General features: G+C 44.7%; 1 protein-coding gene across 7 annotated transcripts in view; it reads left to right on the top strand.

Annotated features, from left to right (window-relative positions):
- The window catches only part of BABAM2 (BRISC and BRCA1 A complex member 2), a 624,699-nt gene that overhangs the window by 31,262 nt on the left and 576,347 nt on the right, over positions 1-17,090 (top strand). For 5 of the 7 annotated variants that reach the window (XM_029592949.1, XM_029592948.1, XM_029592943.1 and 2 more), the window contains exon 2: positions 3,510-3,688. In XM_029592949.1, the coding sequence (XP_029448809.1) occupies positions 3,561-3,688 (128 nt within the window). In that variant the 5' untranslated portion in view covers positions 3,510-3,560. The remainder of the gene's footprint in view (positions 1-3,509; positions 3,689-17,090) is intronic. The other 2 variants (XM_029592946.1, XM_029592947.1) reach the window with 1 other exon arrangement.

Consider the following 17,090-nt stretch of genomic DNA (forward strand, 5'->3'; position numbering starts at 1 on the left):
TGTATTTTTGATTGCTAACCTTTTTACCCTGACCGGGGGCTGGTCCGGAGGCCTCGACCACGCCCCCGGGCCGGCGCCACGCCCTGGTCCCGCCCCGACACGCCCCTTAAAAAAACCCCGGGATTTACGCGCGTCCCGGGGCTCTGCGCGTGCCGGCGGCCTATGCAAAATAGGCACGCGAGCAGGGCATTTAAAATCCGCCCGATTATTAATAATTGTGTAAGCAAACTGACTTGCTGGAGTTTTTTTTGCACTTTTTGGCCCTACTTGGGCCACAGACTGAAGTTTGTCTCTAAAATATTAAATAAATGTCGACTACAGCATATCACAATAGGTTTCAACTCCTTCAATACTGCACCCAAAATAATGCAAAGAAAGCAAAAAGTTAAAAAATAAATAAATAAAAGGGTGAGTTTTTGAAAGAATGTTTTTTGTTGGTGCACATATACCATGGATTATATGTTTTGCATTTCACAATACAATTCCCATTTTACTACATCTTTTTTTCATAATACTTCTCTGCATGTCGTCCAAGCATATGCCCTGTATCTACTACTTATGCAGAGAGGGCATATGCTTTTTGTGTTGAAAAAAAATCTGAAAAGCAACTATGTTGGGGTGGGGAGGTTGTCTATTCATATCTTCTCAAAAACACTGTAATCAAACATGCACAGCACTGGAAAAGAAAATTTTTCTATAGTCACTTTGCTTTTTCATTAACATCCATAACAGTCAAGACCGGTGGACACTGCCTCTCGGGAAATGCCACAGACCAGCAGCACTCAGAAGGCTTCGGACAACATGACTTCTAGGTTAGGCTCCTACTTCCCCAATCAGTATTGTGGAAAAGACACAAATAATGTCCAGCCCGTTGTTGGAGATAAAACGATAGTAAGATAATTCCTATTCTATTATACTCCCCTACAGTCAATGCCAATAGGACATAACACAGTAGTATCTATAGAATGGAATTAATATCCAGTTGGAGAACCCATCTCCCAAATGCCACACAGGCCAATATCCATTTGGGAATAGATAACTGGCAGTTGTCTAAATTTCGACATCTTGCAGCTGGTGCAGCAAACCTTGTGATATTAGTTCAAGTTGTCTCTTCATTTGACCCTCTTTGAAAGGGTTCATCCATTTGAGTAAAAAGCATTAAGACTAGGACTTGTATTGTTATGCTGTCCCAAGGCACAGGGTTGCAACTGGTACATTCATATAGCATGAATTGAACTCATACACCATGACGTGAAGCACACAGCCTTCATGAACTTACTTGAAAGATGCAGGATTGCTTTGAACTATGCTAGCGGGAGTGATGTGAGTGCCTAAAGCTGATCTAAGAAACTGTGCCTGGGTGGGAAATAAAACAAGTGAAAGGATGAACTGTGTTTATTGTACCTCATTAAAAAGTCCATGGAGGATGTGCTTCATGGCACTAGTGGACTCTGTCATTAAGAGATGTAAGCTTGAGGCAGCCAAAAAGTGAATCTTGCTCAGTGAAAGCAAAATCTCCAGCCCTAGGAGTAAAGATGGCTAATGGCCGTAGAATGAGGCCAGAGTGACCTGAATCTAATAAGATTTCCCCAGTGAAGGGTATCTATGTCGCCTAGGAATGTCATTTGGAGTAGGGGATAGGGTTTATATACAAATGAGGGGGAAAAGAAGTCAGGGCTACAAAAAAATTAATAAAAGGGAACACTATAATTAGAAATGTGAACAATCCGTATAATGTCAGGGAAAAAAAAACTGTTTAAAGTTTAATAAAACTTGTCTGCTTCATCACACTGGAACAGCTTCAAAGCGGATTACAGTAGTAAAACGGGACATGCATAATTAAAATCATACAGAATAAAAATCCTGCTTAGTATCATATAAAAATATCTCAGAACTCAGCAAATTTCCAAACCAGAGAAAACTGAACAGACGCCTGAGTAAACAAAAAAGGTTTTTAAGGCTTTTTTTGTAGGCATTATGGTATTCAATAGTCCGGAAGAGAGTTCCAGAAAAGTCCTGCAACAAAATAAGCTCTGTCCCTAGTCATTTCCAAGCAGACTAGTTTTAATAGATGGTACCTCTAGCATACATATATTCTCCGATCTAAGGGATTGGGGAGGTTGATAGCCTTGTAGAATTGTATTCATCCAGAAATCACTACTCCCATGGATTATCCTATGTATCAGTGATGCAACCTTAAAATATGGCTCTAAATTTTAAAGGCAGCCAATGTAACTTATAAAGAACAGGAGGTATGTGGTCTTGACTAGAAGTACCCATTAGAATTCGTGGTGCGACATTCGTCACTAATTGGAGAGGTTGTAAAGAACTTAAAGGCAGACCAATGTATAGCGCATTACAATAGTTGAGACCAGATATCACCAGGGTCTGCCTGACAGTCCGAAAGTCATGTGGAGAGAGAAGAGGACCTAAGTAGTAGTGTCGTTAGCATATTTCCTGTACCGTCATCCCAATAACACAACCGGTCCGAAGCCTGGGTGTGATTGTTGACAAGTCTCTCATTATTACCACATATATAAGCAGTGGTATTTTCTTCTTCTTTTTTCAAGTTACGAAAGACTAAATTTATCTAGGCCTGAATTTAAGGATAGAGCAACTTGAAAATAAGTAAACCAACTGGACAAACAATGCATTTGTGGCTAGCTTTTGAGTGCTGTGCTTAATTTATCAACTCATCCTGTTTTGTGATGCCAAAGCTCTTGTAGTACCTTTTGGTTCTTGAGAAAACTTGGATTCTGTAGGTATGCCAATCTATAAAGAGCTCAGGGGAAAAAAACTCCAAAATATATAAAATAATGGGGGCGGAGCCAGAAACTGACCTGGATTGGTCTGACCCAGTCTGGTACTTATGTCCATATGAGAACCCTACTTGGGAGGATTTATAAGCCAAATATTGCACGCCCTTGACCCTATTGGCCTATGTTGTGGTTTGATAAAAGATCGCAGTCTGCCATATGCCAGTGCTTCTCATGTAGTCTGAACCTCCTTGAAACAAGACTGCCAGCGTGCAGAGAAATTTCAGGAGGCAGCTTTAAATTTTTCAGAAAGGACATGTTGTAATTGATGTAGGCTACAGGAGGTAGTAGGGATTTGATATTTATCACTTTTTGATAACTTTTTTTTGCCTTACTCAGCAAAGTTTCTATAGCTCTAATGAAAATAAAGTTAGTTTTATTCATTCAATAGACTTAGATGCTAAACCAGTAAGATCATTTCTAGATAGTAACATTTTCATCCTTTTCTGATCCCATAAGATTTTCACCACTGATGATTGGTTAAGTGGTATCGACTACTTTAAACAAAATTCCACAGAACCAGTTTCTGAACCTTGACCCATTTAGTAACATTAAGTGTCCTGAGTTCTAATTTGGCATCACTTGCTTGAAACTGTGGTCATCCTTCCTGGAGCTATCTGTGGAATTGGCAGACAGGGAATGGCTTATTATAGACAGAAATTTAGTTCAGCACTCATTGTGTTTTGTTCTCAGTTTACAGGATTAATTACATTTTGATTCTGAAGTGGATTAAAAGACAGAGAAATGTCCCCTGAAGTTACCTTGAACAGGATTTCTCCAGTGCTTTCTCCATTTATATCCAGTGTGGTCAGAAATGGAAAAGTTGGATTGGACTCTACGAACTGTTTGAGGATTACAGACCTCAAATCTGGGTAAGTATTGGTCACATTTATCATAGTGAAATCTGCTCCTTTATTGAAAATGTTCTATATGTTTAGTTTTCCATTTCTTCTGGAACAGAATGGATTAGTTAGCAAAGCTTTTTACATCTTTTTAGTGTTTTGTGTTTTATCCCTTTTCAAACTCCAGTGTATACATCTCCTTCCCCTATTGAGTCTGATTCAGAATCCGAATATCATGGAAGATGAATGAATGGAACTGGATTTGAACAGAGATGATTCACCAAGTCTACCATCTGAACCTTCTCTTCCGAGGAGCATTTCCCCTCACAAAGTTCTCTCTTCCAGTTTTTGTTAAAAGGATGTCACTAATGATTGCACCTCCTTGCAAGTCAAAGGCAGAGTCAAGACCCCCAGTGCTGGGAATCTTAATAAATCTAAAAATACTGTAGCTGTTGTAGTCCACTAAATCCTAAAAGATTTTCAGCTGAAAATCTGGGAGTTGCTGTTCACCACTCTTCTAGCGGGTGAATGTAAAATACAGAATGTAATCAGTTCCTGGGCTTGAGAAGACTCAGTTACCACATTCAGGTGTGGTAGACTCAGCTCAAAAGAAATCCATTGGGCCCATGCTTTAGTTCTGCCAGCCAGAGATCCTCAAATTTTGAGTGTCAAAACAAATTCTCTTCATTTGCATATCTTTGTACCATCTCTTTATGATAAAATATATGCACGCTGCTGTGTAAAAGCTTCATAATTTCTCAGACTCCCTGTACTGATAAGTAGGAGGATTTCCTTAGACTAATTTAATTAGCAGATGAATGTGATAAGCATCTCATATTATCTGCTTTTGACAATTTTGATACAGTATCAAGAGGGGCAGCCCTATCTATAGGGCCATGTAGCATGACCTGGTTCCGAACTTTAGTCCTAAGAGATATATATGATAAGCTGGCAAATACCCCCTGTACAGTAGAAAACCTTTTTTGGGCGCAAAGTGAAGGAGACAGGTAACCTCACCAAGGATCACCGCTCCACACTGCAGACTATCTTCTGCAACTGTAGATATTTCACTAGTTACCAGGAGGTTCTAAGCAAATCAGGGAGAAGGTGTGGGGTTTGTATCATGGCATCTGGCTTGACGATGTGAGATGGGTTGGAGTAGAGGAGAAGAAGATTTTTATTGAAGATTGAGCTTTAAGGTGAAAGAAAAGGTAGATCACAGGCTTGGCAGGGAGTTGTGAAGGAGATTGGGCAGAGATACTCGCTTAGCAGAGGTGTGTTGTAAAGAAGATTGGACTGCTGGGGTGTGAGAGGGAGAGTCTAGGCATTTTGCTAGCAATGAATCTAAGGGTGTGGTTTGTTTTAATATGAATGTAAGGATGTGGTTTACATTTTAATATGTCCTTGTCTGAAGATTTATGTGGGACAGACTAGCCGGCAAATTAGAGTCTGGTTATTAGAACATCAGTCCCGCATTAACATGGTTACAACAACTCCTATTGTAAGCCATTCTGTAGAGAAACAACACAGTTTTAATCAATTATGTTGGACCATTATAGACCAAATCAAACACACGATTAGAAGAGGTAATTATCCATTGCGATTAAATTACTGCAAACAATATTGGATCTATACGTTACAAACAGAGTCGCCTAAGGGTCTAAATGAGGAACTTGATTGGATATCATTAGTTTGATGAAGTCAGTTCAAGTTTCCATTGGTAGTTTTAAGTTATGTGTTAGCATTTAAATACTCTGAGGGTTTGTAAATAGTTCACCCACACCATTTTTGAAAAAGGTTTCCTGTCGCCAGATAGACAGTAAGAATTTGGATTATCCATGTGGACTGTTCCCCTGATGAAGGATGTTTTTCCGAAACCTGGCCAAGTTGGGAGTTTATAAGCTAAGTATTTGTTGAACAAACAAAACTGACAGATGTTTTTTCTTAGCTTCATCGGCTGGCAAATGGGGCAAAGAACATTGATACTGAAGAGAGAAAGGCAGGAGTTGGATATTAATATTTATGGTTTTTAAAGTCACAAGAAAGCACAGCATATAGTAAAAAAAAGTTTTTTTCAAAAAAAGAAAGTTTTGTGAATCTGCATTTAAAAATGGTGGTCGGTGGTTAGTTAATGATTATAACATATGAAGTATCAAGCAAGCAAGTTGGTGCCTTGACTGGTTAATATATGAAACTACCACTAGTCCACGCTTTTATATTTAGAAAATAAGGAGAATTAATAAAGCAGTGTTTCACGTATAAGTTGGAGTTAGGGGTTAATGTTTGATCGTTTTGATAGTGCTGAAAATTAGCACTAGTTGGCCCCCAACTTCCCCCTGCTTCTGAGACTGCCCAGAATTTGAGCAGATAAATTTATCCAACTTAAGTCCTTCCCTAGCCAGCTAAATGACTGAAAATGTACCCCATTGTTTTCTTTTATAAATCATTTAAGTGCATCTGTATAAAGCACTATCTTCCTTTATTTGTACTAATTTAAGGATGATTTTAGCTAGCACATCCAAACACAATTTTTGCAATCTCTTGAGTAATTTAGTCAATGGCATCTAATTTGTTGAAATGAATGAATCCTGTCACCTTCTTTCATTTTAAACCCTGTAAAATTATAAAAATGTCCCCTCTGTGATATAATGTCTTAGAAAACATATTTTGTGTTACTTTCAGGGCTATTATCACTTTTCTCCTCATGCATAATAAGATATGCTTCTTTCATATGTATTTCTAAATTGCTGAACTGATATGTAGGAATGAGGGGAGAAAAATGGAATGCTGGACAGCTTTTTTTTGTTTTGTTTTGTTTTTTAAATTAGAAAACATTTTGCAGTCATGATTTAGAGGAAGAGACTGGAACTGCCATGCTGAAGCGTAGAATTCAGAAATGAGTTAAAATTATCGGCAACTAAAATCTGGCAGGATCAATAGATGGGTTATGAGTTCACTGGAGCTAAGAAGGCCTGCATTTGTGTAATTCTATTTTATATTCCATTTTTTGCACTCTTTTTCAGCACTTCAAAGCAGATTACATTCAGGTACTGTAGGTATTTCCCTATCCCCAGAGAGCTTACAACTGGGGAAGTCTTTCAGTGTTATTCCTAGGGTTTTGTTTGCCTTTCCACCAGTCTCTCTCTCTCTTAATTGCACCTCTACTTTTATTTATTTGAAAGATTTATAGTCTGCACCTTTACTGACAACATCTAAAATCCCTTGGTTCCAGCTTCCTCCTAGCATTTTCCAGAGACCCTCTGAAAGCAGCAATGCTGGCACAAGAGCATATCAAAGTGAAATCAGCAAAGGAACAAGAGGAAAGAAGAAAATTACTTTCCATTCTATTTTTTTTAATCTGTTGGGTATAGTTTATAAAAATCAAGCTATTTTGTGGGCTCTTCTGTTATAAAGTGTATGCTATTTAACAGTGCCTGCAACCTGAGTAGGTGAGACAAATCTGCGTGGCTGAAATGAAAACATTGATAAAAAGCACTATCCTGCTGTATAAATCTGTATGGCTTTTAAATCAGCCATTTATCAGTTTTCAGTCTTGGATTTCCCAACACCAACTGTATCCAAAGGAAACCTAGCCATCTGAGTCTGTTCCTCTGCTGCTGATATATTATTATCCTAGTGGAGTTGGGTGGTAGGGCGTTAACCCCATATAATCAACAGTTTTTCTATCGTTGCCATAAAACAAGAAGGGAATCTACCCTTTGGGATCCTGCCAGGTACTTATGACCTGGATTGGCCATTGTTGGAAACAGGACATTGGGCGCGATGGACCTTTTGGTCTGTCCCAGTATGGCAAATCTTATGTACTTAAGGGACCATCCTTAGCCCATAGCTTAAAACCTATGTAGAATCAAACACTTTATCTTAGTCAAAAGCCTGAGAAGCAGTCTTTTATATATGGGCAAGGAGATTAAATCAGTTGGAATATGGTGTAGATGTTTGCCTGGCTCTGCATGGCTATCATGGGGAATGTGAACACCTGTTATACTCATGGTGTGCTTAATGTTTTCTCTGAACCTCCCTGATTACATTTTGTAGCCATTTTGCCTGAGGCAGCTGCTTTTTCATCTGTTCTTATGCTGCATGCCACCTGCATTATTATTGCATTATGCACTTTGTGAAGTACAGATAACTTGATTATTCTCCCAGGACAAGCAGGATGGTAATCCTCACAGATGGGTGACATCATCAGATGGAGCCCTGTCACGGAACACCTTTTGTCAAAGTTTCTAGAACTTTGACTGGCGCACTGAGCATGCCCAGCATGCCATTAATCCTGTGGCCACACGGGGTCCCCCTTCAGTCTCTCTTCCGCGCATCAGTTGCTTCGCGGTTATTGGAGTTCTGTGTGATTTGCCTCACACTACTTTCCTCACGGAAGGATTTCGAAGTTTTATTCATTCTTCACCACATCACCAGGGTCCCCCATCGCGCTTCGAGTCCTCCGACGCTCGGTGAGTTTTTTCACGATAAAACGGTCGGTTCCCGATTTTCACCTCATGGTGACCGATGCCCACCGACTGCACGCAGCCTATTTTTTACAATGGCGACAAGTTTTCAGAAATGTCCCGAGTGCCCACAGACAATGTCCATAAACAGACTCGCACACCATGTGCGTCCCATGCCTCGGGCCTTCCCATGACATCTGTCGGTGTCAGAGCTGTGCCCAGATGACCCCAAAGGCTGGTGCGCCCGCTTGGAGAAGATGGAGCATTTGTTTGGGCCCAAACAAACTGCTCCATCGACTTCGGGTGCATCGAGTCGAGGGGATTCATCTGAGCCAGATCCCCATCACAGCCTCGCCGAGAGGAAAGAGGAGCAGGAGACCGACCTTCACCAGCATCGACTCATTCTAAGTCTCCCGCATCATCATCCTCTGCGCCAGAGTAGGTCCGGGCCGAGCACCGCACAAGCACAGATACAGGCACAGACGTGTATCACCGTCCATGCCGGCACAGACACAGGAGCGGCATCGACCTTGGCCGAGCCGCCTCCGAAGAGAGCCCGGGGAGAGGAGCCCCCATCCTCCTCTGGACCTGGGTCCCCGAGGCATTCCCCACCAATTATTGGTGCCGGGCACAGAGTCTCCACGTACCCCCGTGGAGGCTCCGGTGACACCTAGCCTGCCTTCCACCCTGGGCGCTGTGTTATCCATGCCAGCCTTTAGGGAGGAGTTGGACCATGTAGCCCCTTCGGGGCTTCCAGTTGCCATCGATGCTGGCTCCAATACCGGCACCGGAACTGACGCACTCAGTGTTGGCACCACTCCTTGAGCGTCTGGACATGCTCATCAGTGCCCTGCTATCGCAACCCATACCATCGGGTCCTTTGGTACCGAGCCAACCACCAGTCCCTCCCCCGGTATCAATACCGATTCTGGGTTCTTCGGAGGAAGAAGATGCGCCGCTGATGCCAGAACCCATTCCGGGACCGTCAGGACTGTTGGTACCTCAGCGCCCTTCCCTGTCCTCGGTGCCATCTGTGCCGGCGCCGCCTGCCTCGATGCTGCTCCCTCAATCGGTGCCGCCTTCCCATCCCCTCGGGTCTGGTTTTCTCCCTCCATCTGGAAGTCCGCTAGATGAAGGAGAACCCCCCTATGATCCATGGGAAGATGCCTTCTCTGACCATTCCTCACAAGCTTCGGAGGAACTTCTCTCAGAGCCTTCACTCCTGGAAGAAAGGCGGCGCTCACCTCCAGAAGACCTCTCCTTTGCCAGTTTTGTCAGAGAGATGTCTGAAACCATTCCATTTAAACTGTTAACGGACAGCACAAAGTGCTAGAAGTCCTGCAGTTTGTGGATGCCCCAAAAGAGGTAATGGCAATCCCGGTGCATGAGGTTCTCCTCGACTGCTTGCACCGCTTCTGGGAACACCCAGGTACGGTACCTCCGGTCAACAAAAAGACCAACGCAGCCTACCTAGTACACCAAGCCTTGGGGTTTCAAAAGAGCCAATTATCTCACCAATCTGTAGTTGTGGAATTAGCCCAGAGGAAAGCTAGAAGGACTCGTCCTCACTCCTCCGCCCCTCCTGGAAAAGATCAGAAGGCATTAGATGCCTTAGGCCGCAAGGTCTTTCAAGGATCCATGTTAATCACTCGCATAGCAGCGTACCAACTTTACATGACCCAATACAATAGAAATCCCTGGAAACAAGTCCTGGAATTTTCAGAGACCCTGCCACAGCAGTTCCAGAAGAGCTTAGCCTCCATCCTTCAGAAAGGCTTGGAAGCTGGAAAGCATGAGGTCAGAGCGGCCTATGACTCTTTCGAGACAGCATCCAGAATCTCAGCAGCAGGCATTAGTACCAGATGTTGGGCCTGGCTCAAGGCCTCGGACCTGCGCCCAGAGGTGCAGGACAAATTGGCTGATCTTCCCTGTACAGGAAAAAATGTGTTTGGGGACAAGATTCAGGAAGCAGATGAGGCCCAGCTCAAGTACCATCATGAAATCTTACATCAGCTGTCCACTGCCACCTCAGATTCTCCTTCCACAACCCATAAGAGCCTGCGTAGGAACACCAGGAAACAATTTTACCAGCCACGGAAGTATTACCCTCCTACATCCTGTCCTCGCACGACCCGGCACTCTCAGAGCTCAGCTTTGTCAACAAAAGGGCTCCTAGACCTCAGCCAGCTCCCCAAGCGGGACCTGCAGCGGGTTTTTGACTCGCATCCACCGAGCAGCAGCCACAACCCCTTGATCACCAATTTGCTGGTGGGAGGCCGCCTGTGTCACTCTGTAGTCAATTGGCGCCTGATCACCACCAACCATTGGGTATTGTCCATCATCACCCACGGTTACCACCTAAATTTCCTCACTGTGCCCTAAGACTTCCTGCCTGCCCTGGCGTGGAGCTTGTACGATCACACAGTACTCCTCGAGTCAGAACTCTCGGCCCTACTGACAGCCAGAGCCAAAGAACCGGTTCCCAAGCCTCAGTGGGGAAAGGGGTTCTACTCTCATTATTTTCTTATCCCAAAGAAAACTGGAGGCCTCTGCCCTATCTTCGATCTTTGGGCTTTAAACAGATTCCTCCACAAGGAGTGCTTCAGGATGCTGTCCTTAGGCACCGTGCTCCGACTTCTTCATCAAGGGGTTTGGCTCTGCTTGCTGGATCTACAAGACGCTTACGCCAACATTGTGATTTTTCCTCTCCATTGAAAATATCTGCAATTTGTGGTGGAACACCAGCATTTCCAGTACAGAGTACTACCATTCGGCCTTGCCTCAGCGCCCCGAGTGTTCACCAAGTGTTTGGCAGTCGTAGCAGCTCAGTTGAGATGCAAGGGTGTCCACGTCTTCCCATAGCTGGACGATTGGCTTCTCAAAAGCTTGTCCAGAGAAGGAGCCCTACACTCCCTCCACCTGACAATACGACTGCTTCAGTCACTGGGGTTTCTGATAAATTTTCCAAAATCCCACTTGACCCCATCCCACCAACTTTCCTTCATTGGAGCAGATCTCGACACCACCATGGCCAAAGTGTTCCTCCTCAGTGAACGCACAACCATACTATCCAAATTGGCCACCTTTGTCCATCGACAGCAGACAGCCTCCGCTCGCCTGCTCCTTAAGTTATTGGGACATATAGCATCAACAGTCCATGTCACCCCAATGACCCGCCTAGCCATGAGGGTCACTCAAGCCACTCAGGAGCTCTCAACGATTGTTCAAATAACCAACCAGCTTCGACTATCCCTCGCTTGGTGGACACTCGAGATTAACTTGCAAAAAGGCCTTCCCTTCCAGCCACCAGCTGCTCAGGTGACCTTGACTACGAATGCCTCCAGCCTAGGCTGGGGAGCCCATGTCAACGGCTTGCAATCTCATGGTCTGTAGTCCAGGGCCAAAGCATCCTGCCAGATCAATTTCCTGGAACTCCAAGCGATGCGGTATGCCCTATATGCATTCCAGGACTGCCTGTCAAACAAGGTCATTTTGATTCAGACGGACAACCAGGTAGTCATGTGGTACCTGAACAAGCAGGGGGGCACGGGCTCTTAGCTGCTCTGCCAAGAGACGGTACAGATATGGGCCTGGGCCCTGTCGCATTCCATGCTTCTGAGAGCCACCTACCTAGCGGGCACAGCGAATGTGATGGCAGACCGCCTCAGCTGGACTTTCCAACCCCACAAGTGGTCCCTAGATCCCTCTGTAGCCAGCAGGATCTTTCACTGGTAGGGTCAGCCGGACATCGACCTCTTTGCGTCCTATCAAAACCACAAAGTCAAACAATTCTGCTCCCTACACAGGGACCACAGGACGCTAGCTCGGGACACTTTTGCCCACTTCTGGAGTACGTGTCTGCTATATGCATACCCTCCGATACCGTTCATCAGCAAGACTCTCATGAAGCTACAATAGGACAGAGGCTCAATGATCCTCATAGCCCCACACTAGCTGCGACAAGTCTGATTTTCCATACTCCGTGACCTCTCTGTCCAGGAGCCCATTCGACCTCATCACACGGGATCAGGGCAAACTGCGTCATCCGAACCTCCAGTCCCTGTCCCTGACATCCTGGAAGTTGAGAGGTTAGTTCTACAGTCCCTCGACCTTTCTACTAATGTCTTACAGGTTCTCGTAGTTTCATGAAAGCCTTCTACGCGGAAGTCTTATCGGTCAAAGTGGAAAAGATTCTCCTCATGGGGCACGCAAGAAGGTCTTGACCCATTCTCCTGCCCCACACCAAAGCTCCTGGGCTACCTCTGGCAGATCTCGGAGTCTGGTCTCCAAACTACCTCCGTCCGGGTGCACCTGAATGCCATAGCGGCTTACCATCAAGGAATAGGGGATGCTCCAGTAACCACGCAACCCCTGGTAGGCCGCTTCATGAGAGGCTTACTACAGCTAAAGCCTCCACTATGTCCCCCTGTTGTGGCCTGGGACCTCAACATTGTGCTGGCATGGCTCATGCAGTTTCTGTTCGAGCCCCTGCACTCCTGCGAGCTAAAACACCTCATATGGAAAGTCCTTTTCCTGGTGGTTATCGCATCCACTCGAAGAGTCAGTGAGCTGCAGGCCCTCCATGACAAGGTGGTATTGCGCACACACCCTAAGTTTTTGCTGAAAGTAGTGACTGACTTCCACCTAAATCAGTCCATTATACTGCCCATCTTTTTCCCGAGACCACACTCTCATCCAGGTGAGAGGGTTCTGCATTCCTTGGACTGTAAGCGTGCGCTCGCTTTTTATTTAGACCGCACCATAGCCCACAGGCAGTCCACCCAATTCTTTGTCTCCTTTCATAAGAATAGACTTGGGGTTGCGGTGGGCAAGCAGACTCTGTCTACCTGATTGGTGGACTGTATTGCTTTCTGCTACCAGCAAGCAGGCCTTCCACTCGAGGGACAAGTAAAGGCGCATTCTGTACGGGCCTTGTCAACGTCAGTAGCACACTTTCGATCAATGCCTATTGCCGACTCTGCAGGGCTCCCTCCACACCTTCGCAGCCCATTACTGTTTGGACCAGAATGGTCGACAAGAAAACGTCTTTGACCAGTCTGTCCTACATAATTTGTTTCCAGTGTAGGAACCCAACTCTTACTACCTAGGGCCCAGTATGAGTTTTCAGTCTGTTCCATTATTGCCAACAGCACCCCAGTTGTTGTGCCTGTTGCACATGGTTGGGTGCTGGTTGGCCTAGTTTGTTTCGGGAGCAGCCTGTAGCTTGCTATTCACCCATCCTGCTTGTCCTGGGAGAAAGCAGAGTTGCTTACCTATAACAGGTATTCTCCCAGGACAGCAGGATGTTCTCACAAAACCCATCCACCACCCCGTGAAGTTGGGTTTGCTTTCATTTTCTTATTTTATTTTATGCTCAAACTTTGCTATAAAACGAGACTGAAGGGGGGACCCCATGTGGCCACAGGGCTAATGGCATGCTGGGCATGCTCAGTGTGCCAGTCAGAGTTCTAGAAACTTTGTCATAAGTGTTCTGTGACAGGGCTCCATCTGATGATGTCACCCATCTGTGAGGACTAACATCCTGCTGTCCTGGGAGAACACCTGTTACAGGTAAGCAACTCTGCTTTCACAAAACATCCCTCCTTCTAAGTGTAATATAATGAAGTAGTAATACTTGGTGACTTGCACTACTATTATGGTTGAACCCTTTATTATGTGACAGTTTATTCTTTAAGAGCTAAGGTTTGATGTTGATTTCATATCTTTTATTTTTTTAAGAATTAAATATGAATTTGCAGTGTTATGAGGGTTTGAGAGGTAGGATAAGGGATCAGAAATACCTTCTAGGAATAAAGTATAATAGTTTTTTTTTCCAAATAATGGAGATGCATAGAAGACTGATTCAGTGGCAGTGCTAAATGCCTCTGATATATTTTAAATAAAATATTTCAATGCTGCCCAATGCCTCTGAATGACCTATGAAGATGCTGGAGAGGTAGCATTCATTGACCCTGGGAGGGGAGTCTGTCATTGTGTAGCAGTGGCACCTAGTAACCAGATTAAATGCTCATGAATGCAGGGTTCCAGATGGAACTCTGGTGTATGGCCCCCAGCCAAGAATGGTCATTGCAATGATTGAGCTATAAAATAGCAGAACAATCCTTAGGTAGTTGTGAATGAAGATTCATGGTAATGGATCCTAGCCCTGGCTTCGACTGAGCTAGAAGGCCGAACAAGGAAGAGGAAACTGCTGGATCCAAGAACAACAAAAAACCCAGAGGCATAAAAACATAGACTATGAAGGGGGCATTGTAGAGGTGATTCAAAATGGCTGCTTTGAGACTCTGCTCTTGATGCAGCTTTTTCTATAACATCACCTCTACAGCTATACTCTGCTGATTATTGGCTTTGTCAAGTATGCCTGCTAGTAAACAGAACAAAACTGAAGCTTCCTTTTGCAAGTTAGATGCATAGCATTGATAAGGAAGGCAAAAAGAGAATTTCTTAGTGTACAGACAGGTGAATCCAAAACCAGTGGGTTATGCACCTTTACCAGCAGATGGAGACGAAGCAAAGCTGGCATCATGGTATATATATCCCTGCAGTGACATCAGCCCACTAGTATTCTCCGACTCCAGCAGATGGTGGACATGCATCTCCCTACTGGGGATTGCTTTAAAGTTTAGGAGGAGAAAAAGAAGGAAATGTAATTCACCTTGCTCTCCTGTGGTGATACCTTATGGTCCCTCCCTCAGTTGAGAATACCTGAGGTGATTGTTTTGGGAAAATAAATGAATAAATATATACAGTTATAGCAAAGAAATGATAAGAAACAAGTGTTTATAATAAGTAGTTTTTGGATCTTTTTAATAATACATTTAATTAACATTTGAATTGTGAACATAGGAGTGCCTATCAGGGCAACATTTGTGCACACATGCCCCTTTTACGTGCACACACGAGCTTTTTTGCACACATTATCTTGACTGTCCTGAGGAGCTCAGTTTGGGCACTTGTATGTATTGTGCGCCTTATCTGTGAGCACCTAAATTTTTTTTTTGGGGGGTGCACTGTTGTCAGACGCCTGTTAGGGCGTATTGGCAGACTGATGGCGCCCATAATGAAGAAACCTAAGCGCCTTGCCCTATGTATTGCTTGTCATATTCGGGCATCTCAACCTGGTGTTCCTTCAAATTTGTGTTAGCGCTGTTTGGAGGCTCAGGGAGAATTACCTCCTGATTTTATTAAGCCTGGTTCTTCCCAGCCTAATGCGGGAATGGAAAAAAAGCTGCCAGAAGGGTCGCCTGATTTTGGAGCTCTCCTAACTGGTTTATCAGTGGGGGAAGGTGGTTTTGGCTTGGATCCTTCTGCCTCTTCTTGGGTAGAATTTTTTCAAGTTCTGCCCCAGCCAATCAACAAGCCGGGATCGCAAGTGGTGAAATCCCGCATGCCTGTTGCTGTGGGTAAGCATTGGTGTATGCCTGGAGCTGGCCTTCTTGATAGGGACCCAGATGGCATGGATGATGAGACCGATCCTTACTCCCTGGAGGATGTGGAAATTCCTCCGGGATTGGAGCCATATAGAACTATGTTGAGGTTCTTTCATAGAGATGAGTTACCGGCTCTGATTTCCCAGACATTGAAGATGCTGGGAGTACCTTGGGCTGAATCCAGTTCTGAACCAAAGAAAGCTCCCGTTTTGATTTCCTTGCGTAAAGGTCATTTAAGAATTAATTGATCTTGAATGGTGCACTCCAGAAGCTAATTTTAAAGGGAGACCAGTCTTGGAAGTACTGTACCCCCTGGATCCAGTTGCGAGAGAGCAATTACGTTTTCCGAAGGTGGATGCGCTTGTGTGCGCTGTTACCAAACAGACAACTATTCCCGTTGAAGGAGGAATGGCCTTGAAGGATGCTCAGGATAGGAGAATTGAGGCTATCCTTAAGCAGGCCAGCAATGGCAATGAATTTGCAGATAGCGTCCTGTTTTTCCCTGGTGGCTCGCTCTTGTTTATTGCTCCCTCAGGAGATTGATGAATTTGGTGTAAATTCCAGGGCAGTGATGGAACCAGCATCTGCCTTTTTGGCAGATGCGGGGTGCGATTTGGTTCACACTTCAGCCAGAGGGGTGGCTTTGGTAATAGTGGTTACGCATCACCTATGGCTGAGAAATTGGTTGGTTGATACAACCTCAAAGTCTAACCTTTATGAAGTACCCTTTAAAAGCTTGCTCTTATTTGGGAATGAGCTGGAGAAAATGGCCAATAAGTGGGGTGAGTCCCCGGTTCCTCAATTAGCAGAGGATAAGAAACGGGCGCCGTGATCCTTCAGCATAAGAGGGTTGTACTAAGGGGTTCAGACATTTTCGACCCTACAGAAGAGGGCTTTTCAGAGGACTTGACCTTTGGGTAGATCTCAGTTCTTTTGTCCCAGGCAGCCCAGATGGGGCACAGGCTCAGGGAATGGAGCACCCTGAACCTCCCAAAGAAGGTGTGCCAACCCATCTCTGGAATCAGGAGATAGGTCGCCTTTCTCTTTTTTGATTTGAGGGGGGTCAAGGGCCCAACAGACCAGTGGGTGCTGGAGGTGATAAGGGATTGCTATGCTCTGGAGTTTTGCAGTGTTCATCGGGACATGTTAATGGTGTCTCCCTGAAACTCTCTGCAGAAGAGACAGGCAGTCAAGACTCCTCAGTCTGCAGGCTGTGGTTCCAATGCCCACATCTCAAGTAAATATGGGTTGATATTCTATTTATTTCATGGTGCCCAAGAAGGAGGGGTTCTTTTTGTCTCATCCTGGATCTCAAAGGAGTCAACAGTCCAATTATGTGTGACTCGTTTTCGCATGGAAATCTTGTGCTCAGTGATAATGGCAGCACAGTTGGCTGAATTCCTGACGTCTTTGGATCTGTCTGAGGCATACCTGAATGTTCCCATCTGACTAGATCATCAACAAATTCTGCATTTCGCGGTTTCAAGCTATACCTTTTGGTTTGGCCACTGTGCT

This window comes from Rhinatrema bivittatum, chromosome 3 (assembly GCF_901001135.1).
Source record: "Rhinatrema bivittatum chromosome 3, aRhiBiv1.1, whole genome shotgun sequence".
In the NCBI taxonomy this organism is placed as follows: domain Eukaryota; kingdom Metazoa; phylum Chordata; class Amphibia; order Gymnophiona; family Rhinatrematidae; genus Rhinatrema; species Rhinatrema bivittatum.